Below are 24808 nucleotides of genomic sequence, written 5' to 3'. Positions count from 1 at the left end.
TTTCATGCGCGAACTTTACGAGCCAAAGTCACGAAGCTATTTGAAAATGTAATATGTAAAGAGATTAACGGAGGGCCAATTTTATCGATGTTCCAAGTTGAGGGAGAAAATAGAATTTACGGTTATGTTTGCAAATTCTGAAGATACACATATACGTACATACACAACAAACTACAAAATGAATCACGATAAGATCTGAACAGTCGTCGCAAATCCATAGAGCACATGAAAAAAAATAAACACACATGAAAAGAAACTGAAATAATATATTTATGAATCTGCAACTTTAAAATTAGTTTTCTTTTTACAGAATAGAAACAAAAAGAAATTAATAACTCATGAAAAACACAAGTGATGAGTATCTGTTGGTCAGAATCAACGATTTAAGTTCAAATGTTTACTGAAAATAAAATGATCCAATTTTTATGAAATTTTACTACCTATGTTGTGGTAGCAAAAAAATTATCCGTTATACGATATGGAGCTTTCTGTATGTCCCATGTGTAATCGTATGAGATTTGAATGCTCTATAATCCATAATGAGAAATCATAATATTCTTTGCTAGAATAACTTTACTCGAGTCGAAACAAACAGACGTCATCACTTAGCAGCAACTTTGGAATTACGAGTACTGCTGGACACACAACTGGAAAATTCAAGGGTATTGCATTTCTTATTATGATGTATTAGTTCAGTTTAATTTAATTTATACAGTAAACAACACATAATAAGAAAGCAAGTGGGCGGACATAGGGCGATCTGCTCCACCAAAACGCGGGCATGCTCGCAGCCTCGTGTCTGGGGCTGCTCGGTCGCGGCGGCGCAGCGAGCCGAGGCGACCGAGACAAGCGTGAGGTGACAGTGGCGAGTACCATGAGCACTTCGGAGACGGAGCTGATAGAGAGCACATACATGGTGACGCCCACCTCCACTGGCGGACCTGCAATCAAGCCCAATCGTGAGTCGCGCGCGCGCCTCGCGCCGTGAAAACCAAACCAGAGGACGGTGACGTGCCCCATCGCCTGCGGGCGAGTAGAGCGGGGGGGTCGAGAGGCGCGGGGAGCGTGCGGGTGGCGGGCGGAGGCGGTTGGAGCGCCTGGGCTGCGCGGGCGCTAGCGAGGCCTGACCTGACGCCCGCACCCGCGCGAGCCACGCGACCCTCGATGCGAGCGCAACCATACGCCAAAACGCATCGACGCGCCTACTTATGCGATCGAACCGTGGACACGGGTGCTACGATGAACGGTTTAATGCTGGTGATCATACTAAGGGACAAAATCTTGCTATGTATGCGCTGTGTCTTTAATATTGCTTTAAAAAGGTACCATTTTCACTTCAGACAGAGAGCTGATGGAGAGCACGTACATGGTAACCCCCACTTCCACGGGTGGTCCTGAAAACGACGCAATATAACACATGACAAGAGTAACATTCAACTACTAAAGCTTTTTAAAGTTTAAGATTATCTATCTATCGTTGATCTAAATAAACTTTTAAAAGTAAATTACTATACCGGTATCTTTTACTATAATTTTATGATAAAAAGTTCAATATACTAAGTGCATTGGCCTGTTTTGAATCACAAGACTGGACGTGTTTGTGTTAAATCAACAGGTCATCACACTCGTAGCCTGATATCGATTGCTCTCTGCAGTGAAGACGCAGCTTTACGATAGCTACTTCATTATATGTCTGAGAGTACAACAAGAATAGCGCTCTCAATTATTTACACAGACAGACATCTTACTTTAATGTAAACCCGATCGATAGTTTTTAGGACGCGGATTTTTGGCAACGCCATCGGCAAGCCGAGTTTGGTTGGCGTTTCTTAAAATGGATTAGATACCTACCTTTTTAATTTAATTTATAAATTATAGAGATATTCTATCACTTAGCAGCAACATTCTGACGATAACGAATTAAAAACGAATTTCAGCGAGAATAAAACATTTGCTGAATGTCAAAAATCAAATTTGTTTACCCTATAACTTCAAAGTCAAATATGAGCATGTTTTCATCATTTCAAATGTGTTAAGTTGGAATGAATATTTAAATTTTTCCTCGTAGCAGCTAAAAATCGCTACAATTTTCAGTGATGGGGCGTCCGCCGGGCGTTATTTCATTTTAGCCTTACATAAAATATTCACAGCTCATTTTATTTTCATTTGGGCATGAACAACAACGATTATTCTATAATGAACTTCATCATAATAACTAGCTGTTGGCATACCAGAGGTAGGCACTAAGTGCTACAAAATAACCTAGTTGTTGAATGAATAACAATTAGGGAGTTATGAAGAATCAAAATGTGACCTTTGGACCAGGGCCATGCCATTGGTGAATTCAAATGAAGCGAAATTACTGACCACTCGACACTTTTACCACGAATAAAAGGATGCAACAAATTGAACACTCATGTTACACTTATAAGCTAAAACTTTTTTCACTAGACATTGTCACACTAAAAGCTTTTTTACAAAGCTCTCTATATTTGGTAAGTGAGTTGTATTATAGGCTGGTTATATGGGAAAAGAATTAGTTGGAAAGATGTTGTACTGCATTGCATTCAACTTTATTGGAATCATGAATAAGCTTCATTCGCTATGTAATACATTTAATTGGGAATCAAAACCTATTTTTTATTAAAGGTACGTGTCTAAGGGAACTTAATTTATATTCGCGATACGTAAAAATATAAAAAATAGAATATGAGTACTAACCTCCATAGTTGGGCCTTACTCTTTTATCGTAACTTATACTAAACGAATCCAAAATGGCCGATATATTGACGTCACCGAACATGCCACCCCCACCGGCACCCCTGAAAAGATAAAATATACAAATATTAGAATGATTGTGTAAATATTAGGGTAATATAATAAAGATAAGTAAAGTGGACAATTTTGCATAGAAATTGTATTGCGATTTATTTATAGGGAATCAAAAATGTTCAGGTAAAATAAATAATTTAATCGATTTATTCGATTGCATGCGTTTTTCCACTTAAACGTTTTTAGAATTTATTTTAAAAGACGCGCACTGAAAAATATGCATGGCAAAATGATTAGATGTCTTTAAAAGTCAAAGTATTTTTTTAAAGTAGCTACTCGTAAGTACGAAAATATTTGTACCTATTGAGCATAAATACTCGTTAAAGTTATGTCATCTCTATTACTGTTTTTGTTATAGGTAACGCCCAGGTCACTTCATTTTTGTCCAGAAGCAGCACCAAACATATTTCTCAGTGTCTGCAAATTTCAATTTCTATAAAATATTACGTTCAATAAGTTAGTGCTGCTCTGTCATCCAGCTCTCAACTACGAACGAAAGCTAAAACTCTTGAACTAAACGGGAAGTTAGTTCAAATCAATTACACTACTCAACGGACAAACAAATAGAAATAGACAGAAAAGCGAGTTAATAAAACGATTGGTACTTGTAAATACTTGTGGCAGAATAGGTTTTTTATTTCAAAGTTAATAACTACGAGTTATCATGTACGGTGCACTGAATGACAAACATAGTTCCAATAATCACTGAACCTTTGGATGAAAACATTTAATTGGTAAATAAGTTTATTATTTTTAGTCCAAGTTTAGACCTTTGTTAGTGAAACATTAAGGCAAGCTTTCCAATTTAACACTCAAAATTGTATAAATGAATGAAGAATGACACAACCAAAATAGAACAACTTTTACATTGAAAAAACTTCAAACTTCATCTTATCTGTTTTTTAATTAGTTTTCGTGGAAGATACCTATCTCTGCGCACTTAAAATAGATTGTTATAGTAGCTTGGTAGCTATTATTTATAATTTAATGGTAACTTCGCTCGAAATAACTTTGGTGACATCATACATGAATACCTGTCACTACGTGACCATCACACTATTTTAATTCATGTAGGTACTTTCAAAAAGATTAAACCAATATATTTTATGGGCTTTCTGCATTTTATATCAAGTTTCTTTACCTACTTATTTGACACATTTCACCTTTACAGTTGCCGTTACATTTTGATTAGATAAAGTTGCATCGACAGCGGTTCGCGTGCACAATTTGGAGACTTGGTGAAGCGATCACAATCTCAAATCGAAATGGAAAACGTTGTCTACAGGCACAGACTAGTTTCAAGATACAAACACATAGACGGTATGTGCAGGTGAATTTTGCTGCAGACTCTACGGTACCGTCACTACGGCGGCATGGAGTTAACTGAACGTTTAATTTCACTGAAAATTCCGTCCACGTTGCAACAGATTCTACGAATTCGTCATAACAAAGATATTACCTAGCTAATTTCATACCAACTATTTCGTGGAAACTGTAAGTATTTGTGAGGAATTTAAATAAGAAACTGAAAAAGACGGGACTAGAATTTTCTGTTTCACGGAATATCGTGCATTATTAGTTGCGTTTATTCAGAAATAATAAAGGAAACGGAATTGTTAAACATCTTTCTTTTAACTTCAGTTACAGCTCAGAAATAAATGCTTAACATTGTTAAACGTTATTATTGTGAGAACTGTCTCACAATATGCTTGTTTTGCTTTACTTAGTACTTGAGAGGTAAAATTAAAGATGTTTGGCTAGAAAGCAGAAGAGCTTAAGATGCTAGAGATATGAGAAAGTAGAAAAAGTTCGAGAAACTTCAACAGTATTCCTTTCCTCCGAGATCAGCATGGCAATTTCTCTCAATGCACCGTTTTTGGCAACGGGCCAGGCGAACCGTTGGGAGCTTTATCGACGTCGGGGAAGTATCCAAGGATTGTGCGAACATAAAACGAAACGAACGCAGTGCGCGCCGCGCACTGTCGATACTGTAACACATTGCGCCCGATTAATTTATCATGAGAAAAGAAGGATAGAAGAGATACCAGTATTTATTGCTGCAAATAAGTTGATTTATTACAGAACATCACAACCTCATCTAAATAACAACAGCTGCAGGTATCAGAATAGCAGGGGAAGCAACAATAATAATGCAAACTGCCGAAGCAAACGGGTTATACGTTTGATAAAAAACAAAAGGTTGCATGAAATATGGTTAGTTATTTCCATGCCTGTACGTTGACGGAACTGCGGTGAGTGTAATTTTATTGTTTCGTTGTTTGATAGGCTGTTGTGCAACCGCGTTTTGAAACGCTAACTCATTGAAGTGCTCTTCACAAGCGCGTGCAAACGCTCGTCGTAGGTACTTTATTTACTTCTTTTCCGTTAAAATAATGTTATGCCCGTTTTCGCCATCAATCCCTAGTTTTTATGTGACCTCTATGGTAACACATAACAGGAATTTTGTTTTCATAGGGGTCATTTAAAAATTAGGAATTGATGGTGAAAACGGGCATTAGTCCAATAAAGCCTTTACAATTTTATTGTATTCTTAGACAAATCAATTATTTCCTAATTGTGCTGTTTAATAGCATGATTAAGAAGACATATTCTTAATTAATTGATTAACTGCTAATTTATTTGTAAAATTAATCATTTAAGCTTTTTACCCAAATATAAAATATAATAAAAAGTTACTGTCCATTCACGAAGGACTAGCGTTGCATCGACGCATTATGTCACGCCATTAACCTAAGCTTAAGCTCAGATTACAGTCGCTGTAAACCAGCTGATACTGAACCGCAAATCGGCGACTAATCAACGGTTCGCTGCAAAGCAAACTGTTCTAACATTTGTTTGAGCGTATCGTAATCCACTGGCGCAATATTGGTCCTAATAATCCCCGCACACACGCCGACACATTTAGTCATCGACTGATTTGTAAGGATATTACGCGCAAAAATTTATCCGGTTAGCTGCGATACGTGCGAAAATATGCAAACTAATTGAATGGAGTACGCCAGTTACTCAGTTAGCTGAACAGTCCGCTCACTGACAACGCAACGCACCCAGCTGATTAGTTTAGTCGCCTATTCCCGGCACACTGCCGAGTGGCAGATTTTGAGCCTAAGTTAATTTTAGCCTAACATTTACAATTGACACTTTTCGTGACTTTGATTTGATCTTGAATTTATCTTATTCACAGCTTTCTTTTCTGACATTAAAACACTGAAATCACGTTCTTCAAAATATCAAAGTAAAGAATCGTCTGAAAATAGCTTCTTTTTCTTTGTCGTCCTTGGTTTACGGACAAGGTTAATAAAAATCTGAAAATGTTTACGATATTACGAAGAAATGGTACTATTTACGTACGAGTACTATCCCAGTTTGTTCATTAATTTATATTACGGCGTTTTGTCGCGCTGCCGCGGTATGCCGCAATCACGATACTGCGGTACTATAATGAAGTAATTAACGTCGCCTGGTGCTTTTTAAATTGTGAAAGTGTACATTGAAAAAATGTCCTTACATATAATCTAAAAGCATGAAAGGTTTCTTAACTTTACTTTGGTTTCAAAGGAAACTTCAGGAAAGCCTTTTATGTATGTGGTATCTTTTTACATTTAAGACCAAAGATGATTTCCTCCTTTTCTTACTTATTTACTTTAATATCATAACGTAACTTCTGTAACCAGGATCTTGAACTAATTAATGATCCCATTTTTTAATTTAATAGGTACCTAATACTGTACATGAATGATCGTACACAAAATTGATTCTAATTCATCAAAACAAGGTAAAACTATTTTAACGTATTTCTTAATTTAGGGCTGATTTTTCAATCGTCAGATATATTTTAACTGACGAATAGTCTTGTAATTTTGACATATTTCCCATACTAAAACTGTCAATGTGCCAAACTTATTCGTCAGGTAAAAGTTATCCGACGATTGAAAAATTAGCCCTAAGACAACTTAAAACAGACTAACCCACGTTAAAAGACTATTTTTATTCCATTCAAAGTTAAAATAAAGCGATATTCTTTATTCATCGCCGGACGCCGAGAAAAAGTTGGACATTACATTGAAGCCGATATGCTGTTATAAACTTTTGTTTGCTGCGGATGTCCTTGTCTGAGCGTATATCGGGAAAACACTTTTAACGTCGCATAAAACATTGAGAGATAATGTCGTATAACTTGTACAGACAGCGTATCAGAATAACTCTTTTATCACAAAGTAGCACCTAATAGAAACTCACAAGATGCTTTGTCCGTAAGCCGTCAAGCAGAGGACAAAAGAATACCGGTACATACGGCTCAATATCTTATCAATTTATTTTACAGATCGGATAATGGCAATCCTTTCACATCCTCCAATCATATTTCCTTCTAACGTAATAAGCAATCGGTAACAAATTAAAAATAAACGCGCATTTCTATAAAGGTTTAGAAATAAGTCTTTTGCTTTAGTCACTTTTTTTGTCTTACTAGCTGTTCCCGCGACTTCGTACGCGTGAAAGTGGTTTGAATAATATTTCCCGTTTTTGCAACATTTTTATTTACCGCCCCGAACCTATTGGCTGTAGGGTGATGTTATAAAGCCTTCCCAGATAAATAGGCTATCCAACACAAAAAAGGTTTTTCAAATCGGCCCTAGTTCCTGAGATTAGCGCGTTCGACCAACAATCTATTCAGCTTTATAATACGAGTATTGATATAGATCTGTTATTTTATACGATTTCCACTTGCACAAGAAAAATTAATTAATACAACACAACTTCATAAAAAATAAAATAGTCAATTAAATATTAATTGTGCTCTTCGCAGACTGATGACATGATTATTTTTAATCAATGCTATTTAAAGAAAACAAAACGATTAATAGTTTTGTTTATATTCCACATTCCATTTCATTGAAGTGGTTTCAATTTATTACATTAGGAAATGTATTTTTCTATTTTCTTGTATCAACTGACAAAACAATAATGTCTAATTCTACGGCTAATTAAATGATAAATAATCATCATTTATTTGTTTAAAGTTTCTCTGAAAGTTTGATTTATAGGCAGAACCTAATGTTTAATTCCAATAATGAATATAAAGTAAAATATCTTAGCATTATTAGAATGTTATGAAATGGCAGCAACTCAAACCAATAGAATTTAAGTTTTGTAAAGTTTCTTTACAGTCGTCACGTTCTATTGATAAAATCCCAGCATCCTGTCCAACTTTCCCGAGCGCCTTTTTCTTTTGCTGGGAATTTTGCGTGTGTAGCACTTTTTCTAGAAATGATATACGAGCATTTTATAAGGTCCATTTCACATCAAAATATTTGCTCATCCAAATTTGACCGTCCAAGGTCTTATGTAAACGCGATTTTATCCCAACTAATATTATAAATGCGAAAGTAACTCTGTCTGTCTGTCTGTCTGTTACGCTTTCCCGCTTAAACCTCGCAACCGATTTTGATGAAATTTGGCATAGAGATAGTTTGAGTCCCGGGAAAGAACATAGGATAGTTTTTATCCCGGTTTTTGAAACAGGGACGCGCGCGATAAAGTTTTTCTGTGACAGACAAAATTCCACGCGGGCGAAGCCGCGGGCGGAAAGCTAGTTATTTATAACAGCGAAAAGTAACAATTGCTATAAAATAATAAGCATTAAGATCATCACGGAATTTAATACTTAATTGGGACGTAAATCTCTTGTTTCGTAGAGCCCCATTTGAATAAGCATGTGAAAATCGAATGTTGATATACTTTATCCATCTGTCTCATGCCCGCCCTTAATGCGGAAAGAGCTAAGAAAATGGTCCATCCTTACTTATGGGATACGAAGCTCTACTACCCAAATAATAAGGGTAAAATTTGGTAGGGCAACCTGTATAAGAGTCTGCCCTGCGCGTTAGCGCCCTTACCTCCGGGATACTGTCTATTTTTAGCAGCTGAAAAAGGCGTCAACTGCTTCAAAAATTTAGATATCGCAGCACTCGTAACCAATAACATTAATTAGAAGTCATGTTCTTTGGAACCATATCTAGATATTACCTGCTCGTTGTCATTAGTCAAGGTTAGTAAATAGGTACCTACTTATGTAAGCAATCAATACCTTTTTGTTCTATGAGGTTCACAAAGGTAGTGTTGTGAATGAATCAGATTTTAATATTTCTTCTCAAAGTGCGAGTACAATTTTTGCTTTTAAAATAAATATTAATATCTTCAAAGTAAGATTACAATTACTTAGTTTATCTTCTTTGATAAAATGCGAGTAAAAATGTTAATATTGTTCCATCAACTATGGACAATATAAAGTATTATGGAGCTAACGCTACAAAGAAGGTTAGCATCAAAAGTGATTCTGTTATTACCCGGCTTTTTTTAGCTTCAGAGCTTAACGGAAAACTTATCTTTGTAAAAAACTTTTCTTTTTTCTACTTAAATATTGTTATAAGTGTAAGATATTTTTAAGACTTACCTACTTAGTTCACACGTTTTTCGTGTTAAATAATAATAGTAAGGATTTGTTATGATGATTTTATTCTTTTCACATTATTTTAGTTTCGTGAATGGAATCTGTAATAGACGTAAGTCTAACTGTTACGGTGGCTTTTTCTGTATATTCAATAGACTGTAATTCTACTAACGTTATACCATAAAATCTGATTTTTATGTATAATATTTGGGCAATGATTATAAGTAGTTTCCCCATCAGCCAGACAGTTTTTTAGGGTAACTGCCAAAGCCACGATGACCCAAACATCATAATTCACCAACATTATATCCTATAATATTAGGATCATATGCAGACAATTTTCAGCTTTTATAAAATGACGTACTTAGGTCTGGCGTTTACTAGCTCTTAGTCTATAACGATTAAAGCTCCGCAACGGAAGCTCTCAGAACGGACGTCTTTCCACAAATACTGGTAGCTTATTGTGAAAATTTTAATTTCCTAATTGTATTAAGTTATTCAGACAATTCAACGCAAGTCGTAATGCAGAAAACTTTATTTTTGTGGATATTATTTTTTATTTTATTTTATCTATCTTATCGTAATACTCCAACGTAAACATTACACACCTACGTTATGGTATAATAATATTACGTGGGGTATAAACCTGGCAAGCCGCATCGAAGAGACAAGGATTGAAATCGGACTCAGAGATGTGACATATATTATTCTATTATTCACACGGGCACGATGGAAGCTGTCTTTTCACTTGGTCGGATACATTATTGAGTATCAAACGCTAAGCCCGAAACTCGTTCGCGCGTGTATAGAATTGGCTGAATGAAATTCACGTCCAGCTAAAAATAAATATCCTAAATATAAATTACAACTTAGTAATAAACCAACGATTAAGTCTCAAAAATAGGCTGTTATTATTAAATACAAATTAATCTTCAGCGAGATTCCATTTCAAAGGTCTCTTACGTTCACTTAGAGAAGTTAGTAAACTTTAGGTGGTTCTCTAATTCTATAGTTCATAATTAGTTAATATTAGGAACTTGGGTTGTTTACCGTGCTTATACATTTCAAACTGAAAACTTTTTGATTGAGCTACGAGAATAATTCTGCCAGTATTGTCTGCCGATCTTAATTAGAAAGACATTCCTAAATCTTAGCTGAAGTGTCAGTTAGCAGTTAGGTATATACTCTGGAATTATTACAAACGAAGTTAGGCACCGTTCGCTATTAAGGAACAAGTGTGCTTCATCTACGAGTACCTATTCATATTCTAAAGGCATTTTCAACAGTTGCTTTTGAAATGACTCTCAATGCACTGAAATTAAGGTCGTAGTGCTACTTAGCTACTCATACGTGTATTTGTCATCATCATTAGTGCTCCAATAACGGGATTTGACCTATACCTACCTAATACATTTATTGTTAACAACACATTTACTAAAGTGGCTTTTAATGCACTGAAATTAGGTTTATAGTGCAGCAATGCACAACTGCACACACGTCATGTATTTTTCATTAACATAAGTGCACTGGCTTTGGATTGTGAATAATACGTCACCTGCATGGTGACGAATTCGATGCATGCGGGTGCGCACGGTTGGCATACGACATACGATTCCTATCAACTATCGAATCGGCATTCATGTGTGAATCGAAATTTGAATGCTATAAAAACGTTAATAGTCTTTCTAGATTCGGATTTAGCGGAATTCACTGTTCGTGTTTTGCCCACTTTCTTTAAGTAAAACTAACTTTTAAAGCCGAAAATAGGAATTGAAGTACTACAAACACAAAACAACAAGTCAAAACTGTAAAAACCTAAAATTAAGTTATAACAAAACAAATAAGAATGATATTTAACAAGTAACGATGTAGGAACTTTCCGCGGTTATGATAGAAGAAAAGCTATTTTTTTAACAATCTACACACTAGAATAACACTAGTGCCGTAAAGGAGTAAATCCTTGTTTAAACAGATTAACCGTAAAATCTTTTTCAAATCTGTTAGCATCGGATAAAAAAACGGCCAAAGTTAATTGAAAAAGTGAAGCGCTCTCGTGAATAAGTGTTTTATCGAAAACCGTTGAAGCGTCATCGACTTTTTTAAAAACTCTCGGGAAAATAATCGAGCTTTCGCACGTTTGCTTCACAGCCATTTAGTCGTTTTCTCTAACTGAAACACGGCCCGAGTTGGTGCAGGTAATTGTTTTAACTCACGGAAAAGCTAAGCTGGCGCTTTATAATTGAAGCTTTGTTAACTGCAGCACTTGAATAATAAATGTATTTATTTATGGCTCTGGCGCTAGATTAGCTTCATATTTTATGAAGCTTGCTAGTATTGATATTTTTACTAGTGCTATTGAAGGTGTTTTTTTTTTGTGCTTTGATATCAAATATCTATCCTATCCTATCCTATAAATAGATATCCTTTACTCTATAATATTATAGAGTTATAGATTTGTAAGTTTTTAGAAAGTCGCTTTAATACAGATAATATCCAATCTGTTCTTTTTGGGTTAATCATACAAGGTACCTAATTTACGAGGTTATCTATTTATTAAGTTAAGTTTCCCATATTTTTTAAGAATTTGGAATCACCTGACTGAACGTCTTTTCTCTATTTATTGCTTCAACGGGTGCAAATACGTATAGTTTGAAATCGTCATATTTGGAGAAAACAACGTCTAGTTTTACCTAAAAACAAAACAAGATTAAAAATACAATCTGACAATATCAAAGAAATCACGAAACAATTTACGCAACAAACAAAAATGTTCGAAAGTGCGAATAAAATCTGAAAGACGACTTTCTCCTAATAATACATTTTACATTTAAAGCAACCACCAAGCCGTCGCTGTGCCGTAAAATAATATTGATAAAATAATCAGTTTACCGCGGATACCCTGAGGCGTCAATTAATAGCCACATTACTCGTTTGGCTTATTATTCCGTTAAAATAAAGCAAAATTTTAATAGCGCTGTATTTTACTCAATTAAAGCGGAACAGAATAAACTTTTCCAACGTATTTTCATGTTCAGTAAATGAAAGTTTACAGCATTGCCCAAAGTTGTGGGGTAAAAATATAATGTTTAGTCATGGTGTTGTGAACATTGCATTAGTGAATTTGTTTTTTTCTTTGAAACTTTTACGCCGCGCTCCGCGCTGAATTAAAGCGCCTGTGTGTAAAGTTAAAATAATAACTTGTTACTAAACGCATCCCATTCTGAAAGTATGTGCCACCAGATGGCCACTTGCAATAATATTTGTTTTGATGTTTTTACACGGCGTAAATACTCGTAATTGATGTTGTAAAAAGACTTGAACTACTTACCTTTATTTTAATCAGCGTATAAAAAATCTAATGAAATAATGAAGTAGGTAAATTCCTGACGGACTATACAGGGTGTCCCAAAAAGTAGTGTCAAGCCGAAGCCCAGAGGTAGAGCATCACTAGGGCTATCCAAATCACCCCCATGTATGTTCAGCGATTTTTGATAGTTTTCGAGTTATGATTGTTATAAATTTCTGTGCTTAGGCACTTCTTTGGTCACTGTGGCGCAAATAGTCAAGTTACATGCCTGATTTTTTTATTATTATTAGATGAATACGAGGCCTAGCTGATTCAGAAGTGTTTATATCAATAACACGAATATAAACCAAAATCCTGTATGTTGTAAAAAAAAACATAACTCGAAAACTGCGGGTGTCTATGGGCGACGGTAATCACTTACCATCAGGTGATCCGTCTGCTCGTTTGCCTCCTGTCACATAAAAAAAAAAAAAAAAAAACTATCAAAAGTCACGGTGATTTGGGTAGCCCTAGTGATGCTCTACCTTTGGGCTTCACTTGACCCTACTTTATGGGACACCCTGCAGTATATCACTTGAACGCTATAACGCCGACATAAGTAGGTAGAACGGACGAAGTGTAAAAGATCTTAATTTCGTAAAATTCGTTTGTAAAATATTATAACAACAAAATAAGGTAATAGTACGAGTACTTCATAATATAAGAGTAGTATTAGGTACTATAAATGGGTAAAGGTTATCAGCCCCATGAATGCTATAGTTATCGAAGTATTATTCAACCGCGGCAATAATACTTTGATATGCTTCTCATTGTTAAAACTGCTAAGAGAAGCGCCAACTGTGCGGATTAGTAGAACTTATATTGTGGCATTTATCACCGAACTAAATTGTTCGAGAAACTTTGTCATTCAAAACAAGTAATTACAGTAATAACACGCGATTCTATTCACGAGGTCGTGAAGTCACAAGTAAATGGGGCAAGGTAAATTCCGAGTAAGCCGTTGTTTGAGTAATAAACCAATTTCAATCAGCGGGACGTGTAATAATGCCCTTCCCGGTTCTAACATATACCTATCATGACTCTTTCCACTCGAAAAAATTGGTTTTTATGCCTAAGGTTAGAAACTGACAGCTAAGTGGGACTTCGCGTGATCACATGGCTCCCCCAACTCGCGTGATTTCGTTACCTAAATCGTGTATGCAAATACAGTTTCTGCGCGAATGTGGCGAACCTTTCATACGGAGGGCCAAAAAAGTTACGTTATTAAGCAATGTACTTCACAGTAATTGCCGAGCTAAACGACACACATTAAACATACCTAAGTATTGTGATTTTGCTGAAATGTTATCCGGATGACATCGTTACTTTTTATTTATTTTCGGTTGTTTCAACATTGTACATTATGATCATTTTGCGCGATATTAGGATTTTTTGAAAAAAGTGTATGGTTAACTTGTTCGTAAAACGGAAGGGTTGTGTTAAAAGGGTAACGGGACTATTCCCACCTCACGTTCCCACTGCTGCAACTCCTGTGTTGTCAGGATCTACGACTTGAGTTATAAAATTAGGTTTAAGCTAAAATTCCTCCACCAACTTTTGTATGATGCTAGACGCAAAAATATCTTTATAATTTTCCTAATGGGGCCTAGACCCAAGTGGTGTCCTGACCCCTAGCGGTGGTCAGTTATCTTCAGCAGTGAGGTAATACTGCGGGAGTCGGTTACTCTCTTTTGTGTGGAGTAGTGTGGACACCATGAAAAATTTGATGTTAAGGCTGGGCCGTTGGGGCTTAGTTGTTTAGAAATTCAACGACTGTATAACGACGTATTAAATAAGGAAAATCTGAGTGTAAGACACTCGAGTTTGCTTCAATTTTTCTTACACCTCACGTAAAATTTAGCTTATATTTTTATTAAACGTCTGGTGCTGCAGCTTGAATATTCGCACATCTGACTTGAGAGCCTCTGAGAATTCCCTGTTTATTCCTGGAAATGTGTCTGGATGTTAAATGTACATCACGTTAAATCTCGGTATCTCCAGTTCAAGTCTAGGAATCTGGGCCATTAAATTATAATATTGTGTAACTAAGGATCAAATCATATTATGTGTAATTACACGTAAGAAGGTATGTTCAAGTTATTATGGTTCCCTTTATTGCCTGCGGATCTCAATATTAATAAATAATCATATTTACCAATCCCGATTATACGATAGCACTGGGCAAATACGGTGCAATCGGATATTTTGTTAACCGATTGAATTTGTTTACTTAATTAAAATCTGCTAGGGAAAACAAAGCTCTATCACCATTATTATTTCATTGCTCTCCCCTTCACCCTTACTGGACCCCTTATCGATAAATCCTCTCAACCTTTATCAAATCAAGTGGTACACTTTCTAATAACATCGTTCTGTATAATTACATGCCAATCGCTTCTAATTTGGTGGTCGTTGTCTTCCTCTTTACCCACTTTCAGATTCACGCTGATTAGTTTTTCTCGTTTTTTCCTCTCTTTTCTCAACAAGATTAACGAAAATTCCGACACAAACTGTTATCTGTCATATTTCTGTATCGAACGAATCCTTTACCTGTATCATTTGACGAAATCTATTTATCGGTCTGTTTCAGTTCCGATTTTCAGCACGGTCTCAAGCGACGCGTCGCTTTGCACGGTTTATTGAGTTATTTCAAAAATAAAATCTCCTTTGGCTGGCGGAAATACCAAAATACGAGCATGTTTTCCTTCAAAGATCACTGTTGTAGGGTATTAAACTTCGAAAAATCCTGCTGATCCTGCTGACTTTTTTTTTTTTTTTTGACGCGCGCTGGTAGCTTGAGGAGCTTTTCCAGCTTCACCGGGCAGAGTGGCGAGTACAGAAGGTACTCTAGCCGTTTGGCGATCGTCGGTGCGCGTTCCGACGAGGCCGAAGCCCAGGCTCGTCCGCGTCGGTCGCAGACCGACGTTCGCGATCGGGCCGTATCGAGCGCATAAGGCGCCCGATCAGTGGCGAACCCAACTAGAGGGTTGCCCACCGCGGTGTTGGACCAAAGTCCAGCCTACGGCGGGCTCACTCTAGTGGGCCCGATCGATCGAGGGGACTACGGACGCGGCCTGAGGGCGCCACGGTAGGCTCGGACCTCGGCTCAGGCCGTGTCCGGGGGACGGATAGGGGAGAACCGGCCCGGTACATGTCTGTACCGTCCGAAATGGAAAGCAGGGCCTCGTACTCGCCGGCGAGTACGGTGTAACGAGCTACTGTGTTGTGGAGTAGTTGGCGTGCTTAAGGCAGTGATGTCTGTGTTCAGAAATTCGGTAATAGGATCGTCCGGGTCGTCTAGGACATGCCTAGGTCGTCGGTATTGGGCAGCGACATCTTTCTGGGGTGTATACGTGGCGGCGCTAACGATAAGAGGGTTCTTGTGGTTGATCGCTTTATCAAAGTAGCGGCGAGAGGCTTCTTTCATAAAGTGATCAATCGATGGGATCTCGAAATCTCTATGGAGATTCGTATTACGCACGAACCACGGGGCATCCGCGGCTCGGCGTAAGAATTTGTTTTGGAGGGTCTGGAATTTCTTAAGGTCTGTGCAGCAAGTGTGAGCAAACACCGGACTGGCGTAAGTCAACACTGGACGGATGCAGGTTTTGTAAATTGTCAACTTATTTCTAAGTGACAATTTACTTTTCCTTCCAACTAGGTGGTAGAGTCGGTGAATGTAGTGGTTCGCACGGCTCAAGACGCGTCTGAGGTGCGGAGCGAACGATAATCTCTGGTCGAGCGTGACACCTAAGTACTTGGCCTCACTTTTCCAAGGAATAGTTTGGATCCTGCTGACATACGATATGAGAGCGACTACGCTACTCTACGCGACGAGACCGTGACCTTAGGCGCGCAAGATTGGTTGCTAGGCGACGGCCGTCGGAGCGAACAAGTAAAAGGAGCCGCGCGAGCGCAGGGCGATGGCCTACGAGCTACGGCTAGCGGCAGACAGACGTCAGACGCTGAACCCCTTCAGCCGGTGAGTAACCTCATGGCTACAGCCGCCCAGTTCTGTGAACTTGCGTCGTTGCGTACGGTCGTTGTTGCGCTGAATCTTCTTTCATTCATGTATTTTAATATATCGTTATTTGGTTTAATTAATCTTTAAGTATTTTAGTAATTGATTTCACAAGTGGTTAGTTTTACTTCGAAGGCAATCCAAATGTAGAGCCAACATTAAACCTCCCTTTTAAAAAAACACATTAACACAGTTACGTAAAGGCTATTTTATTATGTCAACAAATAAATTAAACGTAACTATTTCCACAGGACTTCTGCATAAAGCTTTTATAGACATACCCTATTCAAATAATTACACAGTCACATCAACACCGTCTAGGGATATTTAGTGTAAAGTTCTTAAGCTTAAAAAATATTGGCCAGTGTTAAATTCTTTTGAAGAAAGCTTATTTTGTAAACCTTTTTTAACGATTCTAAATTTGGCTTTAAAAAAATAAATTAATATACAAAGATTTTCGCGGCATAATGGTTGCGAAAGTAGAAGGTTTCATTTACCTACAGTAGTTTTTGGCTATTATTTTGTGTCTTTAACCCGGCGCCAATGACGTGAAAATAATTGCAAAGACGATGACCCCGGGTCATATTGACCCATACTTCATCGATAATTTTTCAGGAAATTGAACAAGTAATCTTAATTTTAATTACTGTCTATGTTTATAGGGTTCTTTACTGAGCTAATAAAACAAAAATAATACTAATACATAATATAAATCAATTCTTTATAAATTTTTAAACAAAACATGAAAAAATCATGTGTTTTTACACAATGAGTCTATATTTTTTGTTTTTGGTAAAGATTTTTAGTATTTATAGGAATCAACAATGTTATATAGTGAAAAAGAGATAAAATCAACTTCTTATATGCAGATACAATGAGATCAGTCTTCTACTTCATCATTCAGAGTCATGGAACTGCTGCAACTGGTGCAGTATGTAATCAAATGGTCTGGGCATGTAAAAGTGGCATGACGCACTTGCCGACGTCGTACTAATGCAAGGTCGAGATTATCCGAAGACTGAGTCCACATTACTTGCGTATTTTTCACATTCGTTGCCATTTCTAATTTTTGGCTATAACAGCCTGAAATTCTTCACTTTCGGAATCAGACTCTTCTAGCAGCGCTTCATTCTTGCTGGGTCATTTAACAAAGTCATTTTGACTAAAACTTAAAAAAGAACAACATAAGCTAGCACTAAACACAAAATAAGCGAATAAAAGTAAGCCACAAAATCACCCGATGACGCCGGGTCATAATGACCCGTTTTAATTTGAAGCCTGTGTATCTTGCTACGCAAGCGGAGTCACACTGAGTTAACTAACGGAATGGACTTAGGGAGGTTGTATCTCCAGCTATACGAACGATCGAACCACAAAATGGACGCAAAAAAAAATTATGAACGTTTGAAAATGCCTCGGGTCAATATGACCCAGCGTCATTGACGCCGGGTGTTTTATAACAAGTTATCGGTTAATTTCGAATTAATAATAATTGTGTGCATCATGCAGCGGCGCTATTTAACAAGAGAGGAAATGTTTAGGGTCGTAGGCATATGCTCCAATCTGGGGCTACTCAACGGAGTGTTGAGGAGATTGAAACAAGACAAAACGTAATAACAAGGTTATGGTCACATTATCGTGCTACTGGTGAAATGGCTAAAAAACACTGGCGGGAAGCGCATAACCGCTCAATGACAAGACTGATTTTTGCAAGTTGCCGCGAGAAGACAACCAAAAATGTTACGGCCATGCAGTTGGTTCAGACTCCAGTCGGAGCACCAGTGCTTGTGAGTCAGACAAAAGTATAAGGAGAAGTCTGCATGAAGCTAACTTTCATGCTCGCAGACCTGCTTCGTACTCCAGCACTACGCCGAGGAAATCGTTGACGATAACTAGAGTGGGCTTGTGAACATTTTCTCTGGGAAGATAAGTAGTGGTTTATAGTACCTACTGTTTGCCAACGTACATAGATTACGTTTTTGGCGAGTTTTTGGTCGTGAGAACCGTCTACAACATCCTCAGGAAGTCCATTCATACCAAGGCGACAAATTATGGTTTGGGAGGGAATTCGTATTGGTGGAAGAACCTCGTTTGGGTCAGAAACACCTTGACGGCTGAAAAATACCGTAACGTAATTCACGCTCATGGACGATAACGCCCGTCCGCATACAACGAGAGTGATGACTTTGGTTGCAGGAACACGACGTAGGTATCGGTCTTAGGCTGGCCAGCTCAATCGTCTGATCTAAACCCCATAGAACACGCGTGGGACATGCTCCAAAGAATGGCTTTGGGGAATTTCCCTACAAACTTAGCGACGGAAGAACAACTTTTTTCTGCATCTTAGCCGGATCTGGGATCATATACCGCAGCAAGACTTGGATAACTTAATCCAAAGCATGTAAAACCATTGCAGAACCGTCATTAACGTCATGGGTGGTTTTACTGACTACTGATTTTTCACATAACTGTTAAAACAGATTATTTTTCCTTATTTTTCACCTTTTCTTGTGTAAATGTTACCATTATTTCACGGTTTTTTTCTTGTGATGTGGCTATCGTTGATGTGTACATTGATAAATTGGTCATTACTTGTTTTATATCATGTAGTTCAGGTTAATTTATTAATTATTCACACTTTTCAAAAACACTCTTAGCGCACGAATACGTTATCAAAACACACAGTAACCAATCAAGCGTTAAATTAAAGCACCTCGCTTCCGCGTATTCCAATATTTTCATCGGTTAAAACACGCTGTGCAACCTGCGTGTTGTGTGGACACCAAAAAATTAATTCCAGGCGTTGATTGGACGTGGAAGCTACATTGGCCACCCTCGCCACGAGAAATACAGTTCGCGTAACCGGCTCAATTTTATTTTTCGAAACAAAACTGCGGGGCAGTAACGAGACCGATTAAGGGCTCGTTTTGATTTTCGCTTTTTCGCTTTCCAATAGTGAATCTAATCCGACGGTGTGTTTTGTTACGGTGGCGCTTTGCGTATACAATTTTCATTGGAATAAACTTTACCAGGTTCAACGGTTATTTGTAGCTGAAAAAGGTTATTCAAAGCTTAGTTCGGAATGGAGAGGGATTTGGAAATGTCGCCATAGCAACTTCTGATCAATAGTAGCTGACCAACGACAGTATCGAACTATACACAGCTCCTGGAATAACTAATTGGCATCCCGTTGAATGAAAACGACGTGTTCCATTGATATTCATCTTATTTTATCAGGCTAGCTGTAGACTACGAAATTAATGGCTGTCACTAAGTACTTACTATTCATTCTAGCATAATATTTTAATGCACCGTTTGGGTAGATAATAATATTAATAGTTTTAGTCCCATGGCAGGACACAGGCACACTCAATCTGGGCTAGTAGACCATAGTGCGGATTGGTAAAGGAGTAGGTGTATGACTGGTAGATGGCCAACCTATGATTTTATCTCTAACTGGATTCCTTTTCTCCCTATCTCTCTTTTTCTCTGATTCTTTTCTTTGCTTTCCCAAACTGCAAGGAAATGTTAGTGATAAAGATTTATTTTGGTCAGATTTTTTGACCCATCCATATGTAGACGTCCGTGATGTAAACTCCTCAACTTTGATAAATAATCTGAGCATGCTATTGCACAAATAGTTAAGCGTAAGTAAGTTTTAGTCAAATTCATTTTACTAAGTAAATATTGAATTTAAAAAACATAAAAGTCCATATTTACAAACAGCTCATCTCTTCTTAAAAAATGTAAATACTCCTATCCTATAACTTTCATATCAAACAGTGTAGGAATTATTGGATTTAAAAATTTCCATGCAGCAAACATGCTTTCAAAGACTCGGATGTGCATGAAGTATTGCCTGTGTAATGAAACACGGGAAAAAGGAAGAGCTAATCCATTAACGCGGACGAACACCTACACTGAGCTTTTATACAGAAACGGAACTTGGCGCAAAGCGTTAAGCAGAGCGTATGTACCTACTCATAAAGTGGACCAAATTTTGGTAATGCCCAATGCAAACTAAAAACAAATACGCTATAAAATACGTACGGGTGAAGCATATGATTATTATATTTTCAGGTGGATTTTTACGCTTTCATGTAATGGAAATGCCGGTGCAGAGCGGATTAGAGAGCGCGCCGGAATGCCTTAAACAAACTAACGCAAAACGTTTGCTGAAAGTCTTTTCACAACCCGCTCTGAGCTTCGCCTGTGTGTGACTGTGAACGTGGTCAAAGGGATTTTATTCGTTCGATCGCGAATGATCAAAGATAAAAAAGGATAGCGACAAAATCTCCTTTGTTTGGCACTAAAATGCACTACACTACACATATTGAACATTTTCGCACAAAGACTATACCTACAATTCAGTTGATTGCAAAACAATGCAAGAAATTTCGTTTCCTGCAAAGAAAATAATAGAATGGAAATGCATGGAATCCGCGTACGTACAGTCATCAAATCATTTCGAAAATGATAAGTAGTTAGTTTCAACGCCGCTCCCCAAAGATTTTATGACTTGCACGGAACGTAGACGTCTCTCGTAACGACCACTGCCAAAAGCAGTCGTCTTAATGTGCAGTCCGAGCACAGAATAATCTATTTTATTGCACGATTCGATATTTAAACAGTCTCAAAGCTATCTCTCCGCCACTTTATTTGCCGGGAATCAAGTCCAGGAGCATTAAATACAGATGTACTAAAAGAATTAAACATCTCGGAGCGACACAATTCTTTCAACTTTATCCTTGCTAGAAAATTCTAATGAAAGTCGCTCGGAGAAGACAATGTCTGTAGTAGGAGTCAACAGTAAAACAGCGGATGGCTCTAAAAATAAATAGCGATGAAAGGATTACATTTATTAAAACGAATAGAAGATGCTCTGTACCTACTTGATGCGATAATGGAGTCATCGATTACACAGTATACAATCTTAGAACTCATATTCTATAACAATAGGCGTGAATCCGTAATGCAATGCCAATTTTAACAACCAAGCGCTCGTTATTATTTGAATGGAGCTTTGAAATTCAGTCAAGGAAAGTATTGATCGTTTACATAAGGCGTTATCGCTCCATATTGAATAGATTTCTTCGCACCTAATTTGTTGGAGCCGCTTTTGTAGTGAAAATGATAACTGCTTATTCAATAATATTTTGATATTATATTCTACCATTATTTAATTTGGTCTGGTTTCTAACACTAACTCCCTAAATAGGCTTAAATAGCTAAGCCTAAATAAGACGATCAAATATCTCCGTCAGATCTGTTTTATTGTTTCAAATGAAAACCAAATAATGAAGATTTTAGATAGCCTTTATTTTAGAGCAACAACATTTTTTAATATTTATGATTCATTGTACCTGCCTGTTTCCCCTCTACATTTTTTTAATTCAATTATTTTTTTTAGGTACAGCAATGCTACAAAATTATAGGCGTAAGATAAAATCACAAAATATGGACCAATAAATATGAACATGATTTATATTTCAACGATTAAATTTAATTATTTCATAGAATGGGTTTTATCACGAACACAAAGGTCGAACACAAATGCGGAATTTAACCTGCCAATACTGCCGGTTTCCTATTCATAGGCGTACAGTACAGATTCCCGTAATGTAAAGGGATTCAGCGTATTATGCTGTCGGTGTCGGAGAGCAATTTAATAGCCACTTACCTACTGGTCAATCGGCGATCTGAACCCATTGAGAGATAATCCCGTTATTTCAACTAAGTAATTAACTAGCCCGTATTGAACACTACTACGCTCTGCAACATATCAGCGCCAATCGGATTAATAATTAACCAAATTCCGCTGTTCGATTTGAATAATTACGTTAATTGCATTGTGTGACGTTGTTGCACTGCGACTTCATGACTCGTTGAGCATTCTACGAATTATACGGTTACGAACTATTCTCATTTACCTACAGTAATTGGTATTAAGGTTGAACTTGAAATGGAGGTTAGTAGGATGAAGGGGGATGTGCGCGATTTAAATTTACGGAAAACCTTTTTCTTTCTAAAGATATTAGGTTTGTTAGTGTAAAATAGGTATAGATATGTGAAAAATCATCAAGCCCTTCCAGTTTCAAATATTGAACCAAAACTGTCTATAAAATTGTTTGTTATTTTAATGTTTCTATGGAACCCAAAAAGTGAAGGTTTAGTGAAAGGTATATTTTAACCTTTTGCTAAACTAACCTATCAAACACAAGACCTAATTGCCCGTGACATTCATTTATTCCAGTTATATCGTCTTGCTGGGTGTGCTTTCTAGTCAACCTAATTGTTGAATTGTTTTGCCGAGCCTAAAAATTAAACAAATTAAACTACACAGTTATTATCAAAATTCGTTGAACATCAATTACACATGGTGAAACAAAGGTTTGGCCAGTTGCTGACGTCAAATAAATTTTGTAAAAATAAATAATCAAACGTTTAAGAATACAGCAAGGCCACATAATAATACCAAAGGCTATCAAAAAGTAGCGATTTGACACGAATTTTAAAAATATCATTTTTATTATATTATAATAATCAACCTTCTGGGTGTAAAGAAAAATGCGTCAAATGATCGTAGTTGCAAAAAATAGTAGGATCTAACTTTTTTTTAATTTGTGAAGACCCTCTTGGGAACCGCAGTAGAAGGCTTTTGTTATCTGGTAAGAGTAAGTCAGAGTTACAAGCTTTTGCCGACTGTGTAAGTTAGGTTGAAAACAAACTTTTATTATCTAGAAGTTTTGATAAAAAATTTAAAAATAGCAAACAGACAGAATAACTTTCAGGACATCGGCAACATTTGAGTTTGGTTTGGAGATACCGCTGCTTATTTGTGCAATAAAACGGTGTTGGTCTACCAACTTTTATTAAGTTCATAAAAACTGCGACACCGCACTAAAGTGGATATACTCGTACATTGTGTTAGATTTTCTCAATTGAAATCGTCTAGACTGCCAAAAATTTTGTAGCGGCAAACTTTACACGAGAACTTATATGCAGTCTTGATGAGTCCATGGGAGCATTGACATAAGATAATGTCAAAGGTAAGGACGTACGTAGGTACTTGTTATTATGAAAATAACTTACAAAGCGAGTCTGGCACAATGCGGGCAGCTTTTCCAGTTCAACTCGAAGTGAGGGTATTATTATCTAAATGAGATGGAAAATATAGTTGAAGATCAGTAAAACGTTTGACTTTTGTACATTGCCAATTTAATGAAATGATTTCGATAAATAAAGCTTTCCCAGCTCCGGCCATTCTCAAACTTAATTAAACTTTACGTGTTTCATTTAAATTGCATGAAAGGCAGTATTAAAGTTACATCTCAGATTCCAATTGTACTCGTAGCTTAGTATTTTGTTAATTAACAATTAATATAGGTATGTATAAAAAATACTTAATACTTAATTATCTTGCACGTTTGCTAATTTATAATACACGCTTACTTGTATTTTTATATTTAATGAAATTTAGGGTGTGGTGTAGATTGAATAAATTTTCGTTTCGACAATATTGTACAACGTGGCAAGTGACCTCGCCCAAAAACAGTTTCGAATCGGAGGTACACAACACAGGGCACGCATGTATCTTTAATGTTTCAGAGGCAGGCTGCTGAGTTTTCTACATTTTGGGCTTATTTATATAAGCAAAAGATAATCAAGCTAGAATACCCATATAAATCTAAAAACCTTGAAAAGAATACAAAAAATACACTTCGATAGTGTCGGTAAGTGTTGTTTGACGTGAACTATCAAGATACTGCTACGTAATTACAAGCACAATGCTAATAAACCCTGGTTCTTTCCAAGAACTGCAATCAAATCGAATTTTTAATGACTATTTAACCACAGTAATCAAAATAATAAAACTTCGTGAAAGATAGCAGTTTTTTCACACGTGCTAGAACTTTGCGGCAAATTATTGTTTATCACGACGTTCTGTTTTTCAATATTCAATCCAAAAACCTTCAAATAATGGCAAAAAAACTGAAATGAATACCTGAAATACATTAAAAACTTTATCTGAGTAACGAAAATTATTTTAGCCAACATCCACTCAAATAACACAAAAAGGTATGCAAACAAAAATATCTTTCATCTTTTATACTGAAATGGAATGAAATATTAAAAT

The 24808-nt window shown here is 36.8% G+C and overlaps 1 protein-coding gene across 3 annotated transcripts in view; it reads right to left on the bottom strand.

Moving 5' to 3' along the window:
* The window catches only part of LOC135086508 (gamma-aminobutyric acid receptor subunit beta), a 31428-nt gene that overhangs the window by 5839 nt on the left and 781 nt on the right, over positions 1–24808 (bottom strand). For 2 of the 3 annotated variants that reach the window (XM_063981232.1, XM_063981234.1), the window contains exons 2-3: positions 2722–2822; positions 1327–1394 (exon numbers count right to left, since the gene is read on the bottom strand). In XM_063981232.1, coding sequence (XP_063837302.1) covers positions 1327–1394; positions 2722–2822 — 169 coding nt within the window. Of the gene's footprint in view, positions 1–873; positions 942–1326; positions 1395–2721; positions 2823–24808 lie in introns of all 3 variants that reach the window. The other variant, XM_063981233.1, reaches the window with a different exon arrangement.

Source organism: Ostrinia nubilalis, chromosome Z (genome assembly GCF_963855985.1).
Source record: "Ostrinia nubilalis chromosome Z, ilOstNubi1.1, whole genome shotgun sequence".
Lineage (NCBI taxonomy): Eukaryota > Metazoa > Arthropoda > Insecta > Lepidoptera > Crambidae > Ostrinia > Ostrinia nubilalis.
Note: the sequence above shows the minus strand (reverse complement) of the source record. Positions and strands in the feature narration are given on the sequence as shown.